This window comes from Vidua chalybeata, chromosome 15 (assembly GCF_026979565.1).
Source record: "Vidua chalybeata isolate OUT-0048 chromosome 15, bVidCha1 merged haplotype, whole genome shotgun sequence".
Classification (NCBI taxonomy): domain Eukaryota; kingdom Metazoa; phylum Chordata; class Aves; order Passeriformes; family Viduidae; genus Vidua; species Vidua chalybeata.
The window spans coordinates 17,330,612-17,350,319 of record NC_071544.1 but is presented as its reverse complement, the minus strand read 5'-3'; the positions used below and the strand labels follow the sequence as shown (position 1 = coordinate 17,350,319).

The window sequence follows — 19,708 nt, the reverse complement described above, 5'->3', positions numbered from 1 at the left end:
GGGGCATGCCGGGGACTGTGGTTCTCTGGTGTGAGGTCAGGGAGCGCAGGTGAGAACAGGAAAGGGCAGGTGAGGGAGGGCAGCGGAGGGCAGCTGAGAACAGGCGAGACTAGGTGAGGGCAGTGAGACTAGGTGAGGGCAGTGAGACTAGGTGAGGGCAGGTGGGATTAGGTGAAGGCAGTGAGACTAGGTGAGGGCAGGTGGGATTAGGTGAGGGCAGTGAGACTAGGTGAGGGCAGGTGAGGGCATCTGAGGGCAGTTGAGGGCAGGTGAGGGCATCTGTGGGCTGGTGAGGGCAGGTGGGGACAGGTGTGGGCAGGTGAGGGCAGTGAGACTAGGTGAGGGCAGGTGGGGACAGGTGAGGGCAGGTGAGGGCAGGTGCCTCGTCCCACCCGTGGCCTCTTTCTCCCCAGGGCCGCACTGCTGTAAATCCTCTCTCTCCGTGTTTCCTGCAGCTCCTCCAGGCCCTGTGAGGCCACACTGAGCTCCCCCCAAAGCTTCTCCTGGCCAGGTGAGCGATCCCAGCCTTTCCCCCCAGCAGAGCTGCTCCATGCCCTGCTCACCCCGGCCTGGCTCCGGCAGCTGCAGCCCCTCGCTGCGCTGGGGGCCCAGGCTGGGCCAGCTCTGCAGCTGGGGCTCCCCTGAGGGCCACAGTCCCAAGCCCTTCCTGCTGCCCGCGCTGGGGGACCAGCCCAGGGCGTGGGGGCTCCTGTTCCCATGTCCAGCTCTCCCCCAGCACCTCACTGTCCACCTGTGCATCCCCAGCCTGCACTGATCCCAGGAATGTCCCCGATCCAGGTGCGGCCCCAGCTCTTGGCCGTGTCCACCCCCATGAGATCCCCAGGACCTGTTCTCCCCGATGAACACTTCATGTTTAAACAGCCCAGGAACATTCGGGTTTTCCCCTGGAACTCTGGGATGATGCTCCTCTTGCTCAGCCCCACACCCCATTCTGGTTTCATACAACATTGAGGTGTTGAGGCATTCCAAATCTGAGCCCAAAGGGAGGCTTGACCTGTGCCAGGGGATGGAACAACGCCCTTGGATGCAAACAGCCACAGACTCGGGAGGCTTTGCCCTTGTTCCCTAGAGATTCCTAAATACTGCTGCCTGCAGCAGAAGGTTCAACACGATGCCCGTGAGCCAGGTGACAATTCGAGTTGATAAAACCCAGCGATCTGGAAAACACCTTTTCCTTATTGATTACAATTATTGACCGCAGGATATCCAACCCCCCGCCGCTGCCTTAGGCTGGATTAGTGTCGTGTAAAAGCCAGGGAATCCAGCGGATCGGGGGATCTGTGCCTCTCCCCGCCGCAGAAACCCCATAGGTGGCGGTGTTGGATTTTCCAAACCCTCTCCTTTCCGTGTCAAACTGGTCCCGCTTGGTGCCAGCAGGGCCGGAGCTCCCCCGTGTCCAGCAGAGCAGGACTGGGCTCTCAGCCGCCCAGGAGAGGGGACAAATGTTGCACAACTACCTCGGGCTCCAGGCCACATGTTAAATTTACTTCTCTGGACAGCTTTTTTTGATCTTCGTAGTGAAGAAACCAAAGCTCAACAAATCAGGCAAAGGGAAAAATAATTACTGTTTTCTGGAGGTCACAGAAAGTTCAGGTTCTTCACCAGAATTAAACATTTGCACACAAGTCTCAGTGGAATCAAATGATTCTGCTTCCCAAAGAACGTTTTGAAAGGAAATTGTGAAATAGGCAATTAAAGGCTTTTTAATCACAGCTATAAATTAAAGTTTTACTACATCCGCTTTTAGGCTGACTTATTAGAGAAACAGTGATGGATTCTTATTAATTTTGAATATCCATTCTCTTTTTCTCTATGTCTTGGCTGGAGTGCTATAAAGATTATGGGAATTGCTAGACAGGGAGCGTGTTCTTCACAGCTTAATGTGTTTTGTTGTAAGAAATTCTCAGTAACAGCCCCAGATTTACTTTCCCTGTCTCCTTCCACTTATGTGGCAGTGGAATTTTGGCTATTCTGGGAAAAAGCCAGGTCATAGATTAGAGCTGAGTAAAAATGTAATGTAATTTTCTGCTTTAACCAGGCAGGAGAGCAGAGGGGTGCAGGGGGAGCTGTCCCTGTCACAGTGACATAAATTGACATCACAGCCCTGTTTTCTCCCCAGGGACACTCGGTTTATCCCCTCAGTTTAGTTCCAACCCAAGCAGACAAACCTCTTGTCCTGGGATCGTTAAACCTGATGGTGGAACTGCAACTTTTCAGTCCCCAAAAAATCGTAGTGGGTGCAAACATTTCAGGGTTCCACTGCCATAAACCCAGCGTGGTGTGTGCCCGTGCTGTGAGGTGTTTCCCTCTGCCTCCCCAGGTGCAGGGGGTGTTTGTGTGATGCACCAGCCCTGAGCTCCGTGTCCTGCCCTTGGGAATGTGGGAGCCTGAGAGCAGCTGGGGAGAAGGTGAGCAACTCTCTTGTGGAGTGAGTCAAGCCAGAATCCAGTGCGTTCCCAGGGGGATGAGCTGGTCAGTGTGTGGGATAAGGAACACTGGGTGTGAGCACACACCAATAATTCCATCCCATAACTGCTGTGATTATCTCCTGTGCCGGGCAATTCTCTGCTCATTTGTCTGAGGTGAAAGTCAAGCACACAAGCCCAGAGCACAGAGCTCAGCTGCTGAATAGAAAGTTGCTATTATGACATTTTCCAAACTGGAACTGTACTTTGTAATACCAATGTCCTCTCCTCTCCACATCACATTTGTAAAGATAATGGGAAGCTGCATTTCCAAAGAGCAAAGCATGCAGGATGCTCTCCAGCTCCAGCCTCATTCAGCTGGATTGGCTTTACCATAACTCTTCTCACAAATAAGCAGCACATTGAGAGCTGAGTGCACTGATGCCTAATGGGTTTAATTTCTGTACAGCTGGGCTGTGACAAAGCTCCCTGAGCCATTCCAGCTGTGCCTCTCTGCTGAGTGGCTCTGGAGCAGCCCCTCCTCAGGGATGAAGCTCCACACGGCAGCTTAACCTGGGGAAATGCAGTGTTTTATGAACACCTTTGGTGCAAAAGTGCAGCGATTCATTTAGAGAGGAAAATCTGTTTGCCCACAGAGTGGATTCATCAGACAGTCTGTGAATGAGCATAAAAAAGATACCACCATGTGCCACTGCATGTTCTGCTTGGCAAATTCATTTTGGCTGTAATAGAAAATGGGTTTGTCCCACAAGGCCTTATGAGTGTGCCTTGGCCCAAATAGTTTTTCCTTTAAAGGAAAACATTGCATCAAAAGAAGGACTAACATAAGGAAGAGGGTGATTTGTACAGCCTCGTTAGGCTGGCTTTGCCTGGTAGAGGTTGTAAAAGATTCCAGTGGGAAAAATGAAGATATTCAGAATAGATCTCATCCGGACAAGTCAGGTGGCCTTGCTAAAGTTCCATATTTTAAGGTGGCGTATCAGACTTTGTCCTCTGTAACCTTTGTAGTCCCTCCTTCAGATCCATGTGGAGTTTTCCCCCAATTTTCAAACTGACAAAGAGATCCTGGTGAAGGAACTCCTGTAACTAATTCCTGATGGAAGAGTTATGTGTGTTGTTGATGAGGGAAGCAACGACATCCCACGAGCCACAATGGCAAATTCAGTGGCCATGAGTGTTTTATTTTGTAGTGAGAATCCTGATGAGGGATCATGGCTGAATTCCAGCCCTACAGGAACAGGAGCAAGTGTTTCAATTGTTGAGAAATGACTTTAATCATTGTTTTCCATCTCTAAAGTGCAAGTGTACAGCAATGTACAGAATAATCAGGAATTATGGGCAGAGCCGGGGACAACCTGGAAAGGAATGACCTCAGTGCATTCCTCATTGCTCCATCCACCCCCATGCATCCATCCATCCATCATCCATCCATCCATCATCCATCCATCATCCATCCATCATCCATCCATCCATCCATCCATCCATCCATCCATCATCCATCCATCATCCATCCATCCATCCATCCATCCATCCATCATCCATCCATCATCCATCCATCATCCATCCATCCATCCATCCATCCATCCATCCATCCATCCATCCATCCATCACCTGTCCATCCATCATCCATCATTGATCCATGGATCCATCCATGGATCCATCCATCCATCCATCCATCCATCCATCATCCATCCATCCATCCATCCATCATCCATCCATCCATCATCCATCCATCATCCATCCATCCATCCATCCATCCATCCATCCATCCATCATCCATCCATCCATCATCCATCCATCCATCATCCATCCATCCATCCATCATCCATCCATCCATCCATCATCCATCCATCCATCATCCATCCATCCATCATCCATCCATCCATCCATCCATCCATCCATCCATCATCCATCCATCCATCCATCCATCCATCCATCCATCATCCATCCATCCATCCATCCATCCATCCATCCATCCATCATCCATCATCCATCCATCCATCCATCCATCCATCCATCCATCATCCATCCATCCATCCATCATCCATCCATCCATCCATCCATCATCCATCCATCCATCCATCATCCATCCATCCATCCATCCATCCATCATCCATCCATCCATCCATCACCCATCCATCCATCCATCCATCCATCATCCATCCATCCATCATCCATCCATCCATCATCCATCCATCCATCATCCATCCATCCATCCATCCATCCATCCATCCATCCCCCATCCATCATCCATCCATCCATCCATCCATCCATCCATCCATCATCCATCCATCATCCATCCATCCATCCATCCATCACCTGTCCATCCATCATCCATCATCCATCATTGATCCATCCATCCATCCATGGATCCATCCATGGATCCATCCATCCATCCATCCATCATCCATCCATCATCCATCCATCCATCACCTGTCCATCCATGGATCCATCCATCATCAATCCATCATTCATCCATCCATCCATCCATCCATCCATCCATCCATCCATCCATCCATCATCCATCCATCCATCCATCATCCATCATCCATCCATCCATCCATCCATGGATCCATCCATCCATCCATCCATCCATCATCCATCCATCCATCCATGGATCCATCCATCCATCCATCATCCATCCATCCATCCATCCATCATCCATCCATCCATCCATGGATCCATCCATCCATCCATCCATCCATCATCCATCCATCCATCCATGGATCCATCCATCCATCCATCATCCATCCATCCATCCATCCATCCATCCATCATCCATCCATCCATCATCCATCCATCCATCCATCATCCATCCATCCATCCATCCATCCCCCCACCCCCCGTCCATCCCTGGCACAGCTGGGCCCCCCCTGCCCACCCCATTTCACGCTGTCTCCATACAGGTGTGTGTGGCTGTTCAGCTCTCCGGGGACACCTGAGGGGTCCCGCGTGCCCTTCCCAGGGCGTGTGCAGCACCCTCCCCGCCCTCTGCTCACGCTCACAAAGTTTCTCTGGGAATTCACGGGGAATACGGGCATTCCCTGCCCTGGGCACTGCTGTGACACGAAGCCCCCTGTCCCTCCCTGCTCCTTTCCCGAGCTCTCCCGAGGATCCAGCACGGCTCCACGGCTTCCCGCGGGCCTGGCGTGAGGCAGGGCAGTGTCCGGAGGGCACGGAGCGCTCGGAACCGCCGCTTCCAGCGGGGCTCGCCCTGCGGGCAGCGCCGCCGTTCAGGGCGTGCCCGTGGGCTCACGCCCCGAGCCCTGGGGGCCGTGCCCGTTGCTCTCGGGCAGGGGCTGGAAGGTGAAGAACTGGCTGTGGCCCTGCTGCCCGCCGCCCTCCCGGGCCGGGCTGAGCAGGGAGCTGCAGTTCCTGCACTCGTGCAGCGTGCACAGCTCCAGCTGCGGCTGGCTGATCCTGCTCACGTAGCCGGGGCTGGGCGATGCCGAGGATAAAGTCCTCTGGCTGCCGCTCAGGAAGCTGCCGCTGTCTTCCAGGGAATCCCTCCGGGCGTGCTCCAGGGAGCAGCGGTTCCAGTTTCTGTAGCTGTAGGGCCACCAGCCCAGCTGCTTGCGCCGGTGGCACTGGCATCTCAGGATCTGGATGAAAGCCCTCTTGAACTCCTTGCTGGAGCAGGGGTAGATGATGGGATTCAAGCAGCTGTTGAAGTAGCCAAGCCAAAAAATCACCTTGAAGATCGTTTCAGGGGGCTTCAGAGCTGAAAACAGGGATCCTGTCCAGGGGAAACAAGCAGAGAATATCTGAGATAAGGGGCTTGTCTGCCTTTAGGAAGGGAACATGTTCATCAGATCACTGTTACAATCTGTGTCTTGAAACTCCTTTATGCTTGTTGCTTTCAGTGTTGGTCTTCTGGTACTAAAATGTTATTTTTAAAGCTAATAAGGAAATATTTCCCATCTGAAAGTGAAAGGAGCACATCATTGATGAAGGATTAAAAAATAAGAAGCAGTCCTTGTGTTTCTAGGCCCACACCTGCTGCAGGAACATCTGATCCCGGGGACAGATCAACCCTCCCTTGTCCAGGCTGTTGCACGAGGCACACAAGAAATAAGGCTGTGCCTTCTTCAAGGAGCTTTCAAAGGTCATTTTTAAAGAAAAGTGTTCCCAGGCCCCTCAGAAAGAGCATTTCCAGAGACACCTCAAAACTTCTAATACATCCTCTGGCAGCTCCTGAATGCCCCTCCATTTACCCAGATTCCTGTGAGAGTACAAACCTCCCGAAACCTGAAGTTAATTGGGGAACTTCCCACATCTCAGGCATTCATAAAAATGGTGTAACCCAAACCAAGAGGTCATTCTGTGAATACTTCCCCTTCCCTTCACAACCAAACAATTTCCCTAAGGAGGCTGCCCAAATGAAAAGCTCACACTGGGGAATCCACTTCCTGTACTTACAGTGCTAATTGATCAGCTAAATTTAGCAACTGGGGCTGGAGAAAAGAATGTCTGAGATTTTTATGGCAAGCAGAGCTGGATCTGTTATCCATCTGGGAAAAAACACCTCTGTGACCAAGGAGTGGGGATCCAACTCTGTGACCAAGGAGTGGGGATCCAGCTCTGTGACCAAGGAGTGGGGATCCAGCTCTGTGACCAAGGAGAGAATTCCTCTGTCAAGAACTGGAGTTAGGCGTGCAGAGCATTTCAAATGGAAGCTGTCAGCCCAGACTGGCTGGGAAGGAACCTTTTCCTCTGGAGTGGTTTCGGATTTGCTGGGCTGTGAAAGCAGCTGAGTCAGTGGTGGCTGTCAGGAGGGGCGGGATGTGATTCTGGGCACCGTTCCCATCTCACAGCAACGCAGAGGTCGTGCCTGGGGCCTCAAAACTATGCAAGAGCACTTCCTCTGCTCCTGGGTAACAGCTCTGGGGTGCCAGCACAGCCAGCACAGCGTGTGTGGGGCCAGGGCTGGGCTGCACGCCCTGCACGGAGGGTTCTGTGCAGCCAGAATCCCAGATTTCATCCTGGCAGAGTTTGGGAATGGTGCCAGGGCTGGGCTGCACTCTCTGCATGAAGGGTCCTATGGCTCCAGATCCCAGATTTTATCCTGGCAGAGTTTGGGAATGGTGCCAGGGCTGGGCTGCACTCTCTGCATGAAGGGTCCTATGGCTCCAGATCCCAGATTTTATCCTGGCAGAGTTTGGGAATGGTGCCAGGGCTGGGCTGCACTCTCTGCATGAAGGGTCCTATGGCTCCAGATCCCAGATTTTATCCTGGCAGAGTTTGGGAATGGTGCCAGGGCTGGGCTGCACTCTCTGCATGAAGGGTCCTATGGCTCCAGATCCCAGATTTTATCCTGGCAGAGTTTGGGAATGGTGCCAGGGCTGGGCTGCACTCTCTGCATGAAGGGTCCTATGGCTCCAGATCCCAGATTTCATCCTGGCAGAGTTTGGGAATGGTGCCAGGGCTGGCTCTGCCCTGGGGCTGAGGAACTCAGGGTTAAATGGAGAGTTTAAAGGGATTTCCTCACAACTCTGCACTTTAGGGTTTTTCAGGACTCCTGTAGGGTGAGCCCCTGTCCCTCAGGGCTGTGCTGCTGGCAATGATCTGTAGGGTTTGGCCAGAGCCTTTTCTGTGCAGCTGCTGCAGATCCTGCAGGTCCTGCAGGTCCTGCCTCTGTCCTGATGGATGCTGCAGGAATTACAGAGCACAACGTGTCAAACATCAGAGAAACCATGAAATGCATTCGAAAAATTTCCAGCATACACCAAATCAGTGCAGCTCCCAAAACTGTGTCTCCTGAATGCCTCAGGTGAAGGATTCAGTGACAATTCCTGGGATTCCATGGAATGAGCCATTACATTCTTATAAAGCTTTAGGAAAAGCTGATCTAAGTTTATAACTGCAGCCAAGATGAGGAGGATGCTGAATCTTCCCCATGCTCAGCTGCAAAACCTTTGCAGGGTTTATTTTGTAAGTGATAATTGGTAATATTTCCCTTCAGTTTAGGGAAAAGAGAAGTTCTGTGGCTTTACAAAACAGCTACAAAGCACTATAATGTACAAGGAACTTTCTGGAGCTCAAACTGATAAGTTGTTTTCTGGAATTCCTTTAAAATATAAATGATTTTTAGCTCTTAAAGGCCAGCAAACCTCATGAAGTGGCTCAGGAGTCTCTATTTTTTCTCAGGTGCAAATTTGAATCCACAGAGGTGCATTGAAAGCTCTGCCTTTGTCTGATACTGTAACAGCTGAAAATCTGTGAGAAATTCCTCTACCAAATTGAAATATTTTTAGTCAGATTAAATGTGGACAGAGAAAATGCTATAAATAAATAAAATAAATAAACAAATAAGGAATTTTACAGGCCAGATAAAATGAGTGGAAGTCTAGAGATGAAAACTGGGAACCAATGCAGATAAACAAGCTGTGCTTCCTTAATCTATATCACACAAGAATTTACTCCTGAATTTCTCAGTTTCAAAACCTTTCTATTATTGTAGCTAAATGCTGATCTTTAGTTTAATTTATTTATTTTAATTATCTACAATAGCTTTTATTTAGCTGCATTAACCTGTCAGGAGCAAACAAGTGTGGGCTGTTTTGATGCCTTGATAAAATGCTAAAGCAAAGCTTGCTGGACACACTTGAACACCAGACTGATATTTCCTGCTCTAATCTCCAATCACTTCCCCACTGCAGCCTGATAAGGAGATTAAATATTGCCCTGTGCTGATTTAAATTGCTCTTTAAAATGCCTGGAAACTTTGCATGTGGCTCTCTCCTCAGTGATTTATTCCTGGTGGGGTGGCCAGAGGGATTTCCCTGCTCCAAGTGATTGCTCTCCTGGTGTTCCACGTTTAACATCCACTCCAAGGGATGTGGATTTTCTGCTCACTTTTATTTCTTGGCACTAACCCTGTGATTTATTAATCACAGCACCACAATCTTCCTCTCACTGCACCACTGACACCAACGAGATTGTTGCAAAGCACAAGTGGAGAACAGGAAATAGTTCAGAAAATCAGCTGGATCAGTTTGGAGGGATCTGTTTTTTGCCCACAGTTCCCAGGCTTGCTGGAGCTGCTGAGCTTGGAGATACACTGAGCAAGAGCAAGTATCATAAAAAGGAATGAAGAAGTATTTTATTTAGGAAGAACTAATTTCATTTAGGCTCTGACTGGTTCTTTATAATGAATGCTTTATTACAGAGAAAGTCAGTCAAGTCTCCTCAATGAAATTAGGGAACACTGTGGGAAACAATTTGCCACATTAATTCTCCTCACATATTCTGCAGAATATGGAGGCAGAGCACCACTGCGACATTAAAATTCAGAGTCCACTGGAGTCAGGGAAGTCCTTGAAACCCTTTGAAAAGGCTCATAAGGACTTCAGTGGATCTGGGAAAAGTCCTTAAAATATCAGGGTGGGACGGCTTAATTGCTGTACTCTTAATTAAGGAAAAACTCTTCACTGAAGGTTTTAATTAAACATTCATTTTTAATGCATTGTGGGTTTGATATCAATTAAGTATAATAAATTACTCATAGAATGATCAGTTCTGCTCTGAATTTGATACTTAGATTAGATAATAATTGGAGAGGAGTACTGTGAATTCCCTGGAGTTCAGGACAAGTCACTAGGGATGAATTTGGGGCTGTCAGGTGCTGTTTTCTGTGCCTTACAAAGGAATTGCATTTCAAAATCTTCTAAATCCAGTTTTGCTGAGATGAAAACACCTATGGGGGGAGTGTGTTGAGTTCCTTTCCATTTTCCTGGAACAAATTCAACATCTGGATTTATTGCAATACAGTGGTGCAACAGAGTCATGTAAGGGCTTTGCTGTGTGCCACTGGATATTCCAGCTAGGAATCTGGAGATCCTGCATGCCTTTGCCATTGTTTGAAGGTTAAAGAGCCACAAAACATGAAGCTCCTTCTCTCTATTGATAACAAGTTGAAAAAGAGTGTTTCCAAACCTCCTTGTTTGCACACCATAAAATAGAAAGAGAGAATTGGTAATTAGTGATTGGGTAAAGGTACCCTAGGAAGGCAATTCAAGGGCCACTCTTCTTTCAGAGATTCCATTTTGGTGCAGATTGGAGCCATTCTGACTGGAGTTAAATGTGAGCTTTTCAAGAGAAAATGCCAAGGTTTTAAAAATTGCTCTGGTGAGGGAAAGCGCTGCAAAACACCAAATGGTAACAGCTGAGCCCTGAGACAGGGAACACAGGAAACTTCACCAGCATCAACCCCCATCTCCATCTGTCTCCCAGGAGTCAGCTTGTGCAGAAATGAGCCTTGCTGTCAAGGAATCTGCTTTTTGATGGAGCTTTTCCCTGGGAAAAGGGATTGATCAGATCTGTGCTGTGACCAGCACGAGACTTTCCAGGCTGAGAAGTTCCATGTTCCTGCTGGGATTCCTGCAGGAGCCACAACTCCTGGAAGCTGCTGGTGGCTGAGTTACATCCACTGTGTGCACAGCCAGCACAATCCTCCCTGCGGGAGCAATAATCTGCCCCTGAGCAGAGTTGTGAGTTTAGAATGTGCTGAAAGGATGTGGTTGCCTTTTGTTTAAGCTTCCTGCAGCCCTTCTCACCACGGGCTCAGCCAAGCCAGCGTGCCAAGGCTTTAGAGCTAATTGGATTTTTCTGAAGCTCCTGATTTCTTCCCTTCCAGCATCCAGTGTTTGTTTACATTCCCCTGGACTTATTTAATGTAGGAAAAAAAAAACCAAACAGTAGATGTTTACAAACAGTAGATGATGAAGTGGAGAGGATGGTTATAAAACTAAGGGTTGGTCAAGCTGGGAGGCTGCTGGAGAAGAGGATTAGGATAACAGGGAAAACAGCTGGAAAACAGTGAAAATGATCTTGAGAAACAGGAAGAGCATCCAAAATAAGCAGAATCAAATTCAATACGGAAAATGAAAGGAAAACTGGATAAATTATAAGTAACAATGGTAGCATACAAATCTCATGGGGCCTCAAGTCCAGCAGCTGTCATTCACAGAGTAGTGATAGGTACATCATGAATATCCTGGAATCATGGAATGTTTTGGTTTAAAGGGACTTTAAGCTCAGCCAGTTCCACCCCTGCTGTGGACAGGACACCTTCCACCATCCCAGGTTGCTGAGAGCTCCAAAGTGTCCTGGTTGTGAGGAATTTATGTCCTGGGACTGACAAGCTGTAGCAGATGCCTCATATTTCAGATGAATAAATCACTGCAATGAGAACTGCATGAACTCCATTCACAATGACTCAAGTTTGAGAGCTTTTGAAGGGCTCCAAAATTAGAAACTTATCTGGAGTGGCCAAAATAAAACCAGGACTTCAAGGAGTACAGATAGGCATGAGATCTTTTCCTAAACCTCAGAGCTGCTCCACCTCCTTGCATTACAAGCAGTTGCAAGGCACAGCAGCTACATTTGATTTTTGAAGGGACAGTGCCTTGGATTTAAACACAGAATTACTGCCCTGGGCACCACCTCTCAGCCCAGCCCAGCCCAGCTTTGTGACTTACACCACTGAGAGAACTCACCTGCGTTTAAACTGTGCTGCCCTCAGACAAATATGATAAACCAAGATCAGTTTTGGTCAGAATCCTGTTCAGTCTCTAAAGCTGGCAGTGCATAGGGACACAAACACAGCGTTATTGTTGCTATTATTTAGCCCAAAAGAGTTACAGACTCCAGCAGCTCCTGAGTAGACAGCACACAAGCCAAGGTTATCCTTGTTTTGCAAGAGATTAGCTGATTGAGGGAGCCTAGAAAAGCTAATCTGAGTCTGCTGACATTTCATTTATTGTACTTAAATATCTGCAATTACTGAACATGCTCTGGTGTTTTCTCTCCTCCTTGCTTCTGCCTGACAGCTGAGCCAATCTGTCTTGGCCATGGCTGGTGGGAAATAGCTCCAGCATGGAGCTGAGCTCTGTTTCAGAGGTGCTGGATGAGCTTCCAGTACAGGTTTTGTCTCTGGTCCCTCAGAGATGGATGGTTCTTGTTTTCCAGCTCCTAGGGCTCACCTGGAAGCCCATCAAAGCAGCTCCAAACCTTGCAGTGCGTCATGCAGGATTGTTTTAGTAAAGATGTGAAAAACCTCCTTTGCTCCTGGCAGTATTTCACCTGAAGCACCTGAGACCCTGAGCTCTGGCCTCAGGTGCTTTAGGAGCACCTGGATTTGTGTCCCTTTCCTCAGTGCTGCTCCTGTGCCCTCCAACCTGAGCAGCTCAAGTGTTTGCAAACCCCTCACATCCAACTGCCCTGCTAAAAGCAACATTTCCTCTGAGGCTCCCTTCCCTCCTGCCTTTGATTTCAAGAGTTGGGACATTTCCTCTCACTGCCCAGTGGCTCAGTACTGATTTTTTTTCCCTTGTATCTCTCTGACCACCTGACCCAGGAGCTGCTGCCTTCCCAGAGGCTGAGGAGTCAGCACTGGGTGATTTCTCTGTGTTCTTTTCTGCATTGCTCTGTGTATTTGTTTCTGTGATACTGACCACTGTAGGATTTCTCCTTGTTCCTCTGACAAACAAATCCAAAGCCTACAGAGGAATTACGCAGGAATTTGTGCAGTTTCCCCTACTTTGATAACAACTTTTTCCTAAACCCCAGACATCTGTAAGTGACTGGTAATTGATACCCTTTGCAAAGCAAAGGTTTAAACCAGGGCTTAAGGGAGGCTATTTCAGTAGGAAAATAAATAATCCCAAAGTAACCTGGTGCTCCCCACGTGCCAAAACACTCTGTGCTGCTCAGTGAATGGCCTCGGATGTTTGACTGTCCAGTTCCTGCTGTCTCCTGTCAACTGAACTTTGCACCAGGATTGACCTGCCAGATTGCCACATCTCATTAATTTATCTGAATTCTGTAACTATTAACTCGAGGTCATCGATTCCAGAGAGCTGGACTGGTCAGGGAGGGGAAGAGGAGGCAAATGAGGTGAAGATAAGCCAGGCCTAAAGCCCTGCACAGAGCAGAGCCCAGTGGCACCAGACCTAAAGCCTGGAAGGGTTTCCCATGGAAACCAAGGGGCCTAATTTGGTATTCTCAGAGGCTGGCCTGACGTAACATAAATCCACATTCTAGACTTAAACAGCATTTTATTTTAAGAATAATTTCGTGTTGGCTGACCTACGAGGTGCAGAACATTTTATGTTATTTTTTATTACTTACTGAGAGATTACCAAAGCCTGATCCATAGTGACAGTCCCACCAGGTGTATCTTCATCCTGGGGCTCTTGGGACCTCTCCCATGTCAGTTAAGTTCCAAGAGTTTTATTTTTCTTTGCAGGGTTTGTGGGAGCAGGCTCTGAACTGGGCAGTGGATCCTGCTCTGATCTCCACTGGAATGATGCAGCAGGCTGGGGCAGTGCCCTGGTTAAGTGCCTGGTGAGTTTTCCCTCTGGGAATGTCTGGGAGAAGTCTGGGAACTGTGCTCTGATATCTCAATTTACAGGAGTGACACTAAACCTCTCCTTATACAATCCTTAATTTTGTATTCATCTTTTAAACAAAGGTATTGACATAAAATTGGTCACTCCATTGTTTAAAGGGGGGAGTTTTAATGAGTGTTATCTTAGTTCTGCAGGGCTCTAGCCTTTAAATAAAAAGAAACTCTTTCACTCATCATTTATCAGCAATGAATATGTAATGTAGTCCTGCTGCCTAAGGAAGAATTTGTATGAAAGGGATGAAAAGAAACATTTATTTAAAAAAAACCAAGATATTTACTCTTCAAAGCTGAGTCACTGAATTTATGGCCCAAGAAGTTGTCTCAAAGACACAAATGTCTTTAGTTTATTTTTTATATTGAATCACAAACAATTCTGAGTGGCAGGGTGACTGTTTGCACAGGCAGGGAGCTTTTATAAATGTGCAGCCAGGATGTTCTGCAGTTCAACTGCTGCCTGGAAAGAATATCCAATACAGGAATAACCCAGATTTCTCACACCATTCTCTCTGATCCCAGTTCTGCATCCCCAGGTGCTGAAGGCAGCACAGCTCAGTGCCCCAGACCTGTCTGGGGGTAATTCAGTGCTGAGAATTTAATGCTGCTCAGTGCCTGTGGTGTCAGGGCTGGAATTCCAATCTGCACTGGATTCAGAGATTTCCTTGGGATTTTTGCTTGAAAAAATCTTTCTTTTCATTTTTCCAAGCAATCTGCCTGCTTTCAGCACCACAGCTGTTCCCAGGCATAGCTGCCACCTGATGGAATAACTCTGGGCTGGAATAACAAATGGGGAGCTGTGGAATACATTGAAATGCCAGACTGCAAAAAGGATAATTTTGCCTGGGAAACTCACTGGGAAATTGCTGAGAATGCCAAGGAAACTCTGCTACATCTAAGTAGATTTGTTCAGACCTGGGGCTGTGGTGCTGCAGAAATAACATTTACCAGCTTGGCAAATGTTTTGTGCTTGGAACCACAGAAATCCAGAGCTGCTTTGCCAGCACCCTCTTGCAGAGTCATGGAATTACTGAGGGGAACAAGGAGCAGAGAAATAGAAACAGAAATAGCAAGGATGCAGATGTGAGGGTGTGATTTGGGTTACTGGGGCAAGCAGGAGGTGTGAGAAGGAGAAGCTGAGGAAGAAGCCTGTCCTTGCAGGAAGAGGAGCTGTCTCAGCTGGACAGCCCAGGGACCAGTGGAGAGCTTGGAAAACATCAGCACCTTTTGGATTCCACAGTTTGCCTCTCTCAGAAATTGATTTCATACCACTGGGTGCTCTCTAAAGGGTTTTTAATAGCATTTCACTGAATTTTGTGTCTTCAAGACACAAAGCAAAAGATTCCTGCTATGAAGAGTGCAGCTCACAGCTCCTTAGGAATTCTTTCCCCTCTGCTGCAGTTGAGAGCAGCTGCATTGTGCACATCAGGAAAGGGACTTTTCCCACCTGTCCTAGTGAGCAATGCTTGAATCATGCCTGACATCCTCAATTGGCTCTGCACTGATACATGGAGATAAAAATACAGGGGTTGGACAGTACTGCATCATAAATTTAAAAAATAAAATCAGGGACAAGGGATAAACACAGCCTATTCCTAGTCAGCAAAGCAAAGGGAAAATACTCACAGTGGAAATGTATTTGGATCCTGGGTGCTGTGGACACCCTCTTTCCCCTTTTTCAGCTAGAGGGTTTCTGACAGAAACAGGATTCCAGCAGTTTTATGGCACTGCCAAGAGCTCACCCTTGCAGCTCTTCCTGCCCTCAGCTCTGGGTGCCAGTGCCCCCACACTGGGGGTGTTGGGGTCACAACCTTGGGCTGGGCTGGGGTCCCCAGCTCTGCTTTGTCCCCTAGAACTGGGTTTGTCCCCCAGCTCTTGTTTGTCCCCAGCACTGGTTTGTCCCCCAGTTCTGGTTTGTCCCCAGCTCTGGGTTTGTCCCCAGCTCTGGTTTGTCCCCCAGCTCTGGGTTTGTCCCCCAGTTCTGGTTTGTCCCCCAGCTCTGGGTTTGTCCCCCAGCTCTGGTTTGTCCCCAGCTCTGGGTTTGTCCCCAGCACTGGTTTGTCCCCCAGATCTGGGTTTGTCCCCCAGCTCTGGGTTTGTCCCCCAGTTCTGGTTTGTCCCCAGCTCTGGGTTTGTCCCCCAGCACTGGTTTTGTCCCCAGCACTGATTTGGTCCCTAGCACTGGTTTTGTCCCCCAGCTCTGGGTTTGTCCCCCAGCCCCTGTGCCAGCCCTGGTGCTGTGCTGGAGGCTCCAGCCTGTCACCCACTGCTGCCTTGGCACAGTTTACACAGGAGATAAAATCCTATCCTGGCAAGCAATCAGTTCTCCCTCAGGTGGTTCAACAGCCTCTCACTAAACCTCCCAGAGAGCCCAGGAGATTTGAAACAACTCCTCAAAGGGAAAGCTGACACTTTTATGGGAGCTGGTTGGTGTGTCCCATTGTTCCTGCCCTGTGTCTGTGTTTTTGCTGGGGACAAGCCCAGGTGGGCTGCTCCACACCTGAGCTGGGTGAGGGGTGTCAGCCCTGGCTCCAGCCACCCACACACATGAGCTGCTGTGTTCACAGCTGCTTTTTTCCCTTCAATAATTCAAAATCAAAGAGGGCATCTGCTTTATCAGGGGATCATGACCTACTGTTACAAATCTCGTACTGCTACATATGGTGGAATACATTTCTATCCACAGCTGGGTGTTTTTGCTTGTTTTATGTTATTAACTCCCTCCAAAAGCCAGCACAAGGACTTTAACTTCAGTAGCCAAAGAGAACTTTACTCACGGTTTTCCTTCTGTTTGGAAATTTTTCACATCCTTAACGTGACCTTTATGCAAGTCTTGAGTCATAAAGATTTTAAAATTCAGTATAATAAGCTAGAGATGACAAAGTTGCCCTGCAGTAGCTGAAGCAGTAAAGCTTCTTAATAATACACAGAAATTATAGTTTTATAATACTCCACCAGGACCAGGCTGCTGAACTCAGTTTAGTTTTCTACAACAATCTCTAAAAATATTCGCTTACCACTCAATCAGAAATGTTTTGGTTTGGTAACTAAGTAAACACAAATACAGAACATTAATAAAGGCTTTTTCTCCCCTTTCTTTATCCACCTCTTTCTATAATTAGGCTGCCAGATTGTCTCAGAGAAATTAATTTTGGACAGATATTTCTGAGAGCTCAGTAATTGAATGTCTTGAGATACTCCCCTTCAGAGGTAGTGCTAATATTAAAAACAATACAAGAACATTTCACAGCTCTGGGGACACTGAGCAATGTGTTAAGGCTATGTCAATGCTTGAACAATATTTGGAAGTTGAAAGTGAACAAAGTGGCTGCCAAAAGCTCCCATGGCAGTGTCCAAAACGCCTGAACGAAGAGCTGCTGACACCAGCGAGCTCCTTCCTTGGGATCTGTGGGATCTCCTTTGCTTTTGGGACTTCATCAGTAATGTTTGAACTCACTACTAGAACTTTTCGGCTTCTCAAAGCTCAGAGGAATTTTGCCCCTCACAATTAACCAAGTTCATTTCCAGTCAGGGCACCTTAAAATGCCAAAATCCTACTGTGTTTTATCCCAGACCTGGGGCACTGACCTGAACCCCCAACACTGCAGCTCTCTGGTCTCATCTAGGATTTGGGGTAAAGCTTTTTGGTAATGTTTCTGACACCTACTTCAATTCATCAAAGGGGGATTTAAGATATGAACCCTGGAGATATGTCCCCTGGGGTGACACGGGCCCTGAGGACTGCGGGTGAGCATCTTTGGGCAGCTGCACACTTCCCAAAGTTCCAGTGTGACTCTTTGCACATCAGGACTTCCCTTCCTTTCATTCCCTTCCTTTCATCTGCTCACTGCAGCTCTCCCAACAGTATCTCCTTCTCATCCATCTGATTCCTTTCCAAGATATTTCTGTGGGATCCAACAAACCCACCCTGACCCCTGCCCTCGCACCCCCAACTCACCCAGTGGCAGGACAATGAAGAAAGGGAGCCAGCACAGGATGAACATGCCAACCACAATTCCCAACGTCTTGGCCGCCTTCTTTTCTCTGGAGAATTTTAACAGTTTGAAAGCTAAGGAGTTCCTGGGGTTGTGACCCTTGGATTTGGTGTTGTTCAAGGAGTCCTCGTGAACGTGCTTGTAGTGAATCCGTAAGGTCAGCTCCTTGGAGTTGGACATTTCCTTCATCACCCCAGCTTCCAGGTTCCTGGTAGTCCTTTTGGCCACGACGTAGACCCGGCAGTACATGACGAGGATGACGATTAAAGGGATGTAGAAGGAGCCCAGGGAGGAGAAGAGGGCGTAGAAGGGCTCCTCGGTGATCCGGCACTCCCTGTCGTCCTGCGGGGCCGGCTCCTTCCAGCCCAGCAGAGGCCCGATGGAAATCACCATGGACAGGACCCAGACACCCAGGAGAGCTAAAATCGCCCTTCTCCTGGTGACCAGCGTGGGGTACTGCAGGGAGTACCGCACCCCGATGTATCTGTCGATGGAAATCGCACACAGGCTCAGAATAGAGGCCGTGCAGCACAGCACATCCACTGCTGCCCAGATGTCACAGAATATCCTCCCCAGAACCCAGTAGCCAAGCACTTCCAGCGTGGCAGAGAACGGCAGGACAGTGAAACTCAGCAGCAGGTCTGCTATGGCCAGGTTAATGATGAAATAGTTCGTAGGGATTCTTAAATGTCTGTTGCAAGCCACTGAGAGAATTACCAGGATATTACCTATGATAGCAAAGAGAATAAAGGCACCGAGGATCAGCCCCACAATGATCGCCCTGCTGGTGGCCAAGGCAGGTGAATCCAGGTCGCTTCCTGTCTCGTTGGAGTTGTTTGCAGAAAAATTGCCATAATTTAGTGCAGAGCCTTTGAAATATCCCGGTATTGATGTATTGGATGTATGGCCAAGGTAGGTATTCATCTTAAAATTCATCCTCCATAGCAAGCTGGGGTCGTGTCTCTCGGCGAGTCAGCTCAAAGTCATCTCTGGACCCGCGAAGTGGCTGCAGAGCCGCGGGCAGTGCGAGCAGGAGAATTCATGGTCCCGGGGAGCCGCAGCCCCGGCACGGAGAGCACGGAGAGCCCCGGCACGGAGAGCACGGAGAGCCCCGGCACGGAGAGCACGGAGAGCCCCGGCACCGAGAGCCCGCCCGGCCCGGGCAGCCCGGGGCAGCCGGAGCCACCCGCACGGGGCTGCTCCGGGCTCCGGCACTGCCCATCGGAGCCGCTGCCGGCGGCAGCAGCAGCAGAGCGGCAGCAGCAGAGCAGCAGCAGAGCAGCAGCAGAGCAGCAGAGCAGCAATCCTGCCCGGAGCCGGGGGAGCTGCGCTGCTGCCGTGCCTGACACGGGGCGGGCTCTGCGCTGGCCCCGGAGCGGCCGCGCCGGAGGCGGAGGGACAGGGACAGAGAGACAGAGGGACAGGGACAGAGGGACGGAGAGACAGAGAGACAGAGGGATAGAGAGACAGAGAGACAGAGAGACAGAGAGACAGAGGGACAGAGGGATAGAGAGAGGGACAGAGGGACACAGGGATAGAGGGATAGAGGGACAGAGGGACAGGGACAGAGAGACAGAGGGACAGAGGGACTGAGGGACAGAGAGACAGTGAGACCAGGGGACAGAGGGACCGGGGGACAGAGAGACCGAGGGACGGAGGGACCGAGGGACAGAGAGACAGAGGGACAGAGGAAGGCAGTGGGGACAGTGGCGGTGCGGGGCCAGTGCGGTGACCCTGCGGTGGCTGTGCAGGGGCTGTCGGTGGCTGGGCTGTGACAGTGCGGGGACAGCGCAGTGGCGGTGGCGGTGCGGGGACAGTGCAGTGACTGCCAGCGGCTGTTGGGGACTGTGCGGTGGCGGTGC

The 19,708-nt window shown here is 49.2% G+C and overlaps 1 protein-coding gene and 1 long non-coding RNA gene across 2 annotated transcripts; one reads left to right on the top strand and one right to left on the bottom strand.

The window, feature by feature from the left end:
* Nucleotides 1-9: 9 nt before the first annotated feature.
* LOC128795898 (uncharacterized) lies at nucleotides 10-17,788 on the top strand. Its single transcript, XR_008433659.1, has 5 exons — nucleotides 10-49; nucleotides 456-511; nucleotides 2,342-2,429; nucleotides 13,696-13,793; nucleotides 16,974-17,788. It is a non-coding gene; the product is annotated as an uncharacterized LOC128795898 (long non-coding RNA).
* ADRA1B (adrenoceptor alpha 1B) lies at nucleotides 5,306-19,297 on the bottom strand. Its single transcript, XM_053956997.1, has 2 exons — nucleotides 17,810-19,297; nucleotides 5,306-6,183 (listed from the first exon to the last, which is right to left on the bottom strand). The coding sequence occupies exons 1-2, from the start codon at nucleotides 18,780-18,782 to the stop codon at nucleotides 5,681-5,683; spliced, it is 1,476 nt and encodes a 491-aa protein (XP_053812972.1). The 5' UTR covers nucleotides 18,783-19,297; the 3' UTR covers nucleotides 5,306-5,680.
* Nucleotides 19,298-19,708: the final 411 nt, after the last annotated feature.

What these genes read in the sequence shown, in the direction of transcription:
- ADRA1B (XM_053956997.1), bottom strand. Translation starts at nt 18,782, where the DNA reads ATGAATTTTAAGATGAATACCTACCTTGGCCATACATCCAATACATCA. An exon ending in CTTCATTGTCCTGCCACTGG is followed by an intron (nt 6,184 to 17,809) that starts GTGAGTTGGGGG and finishes TCCCCTGGACAG; the next exon opens with GATCCCTGTTTTCAGCTCTG.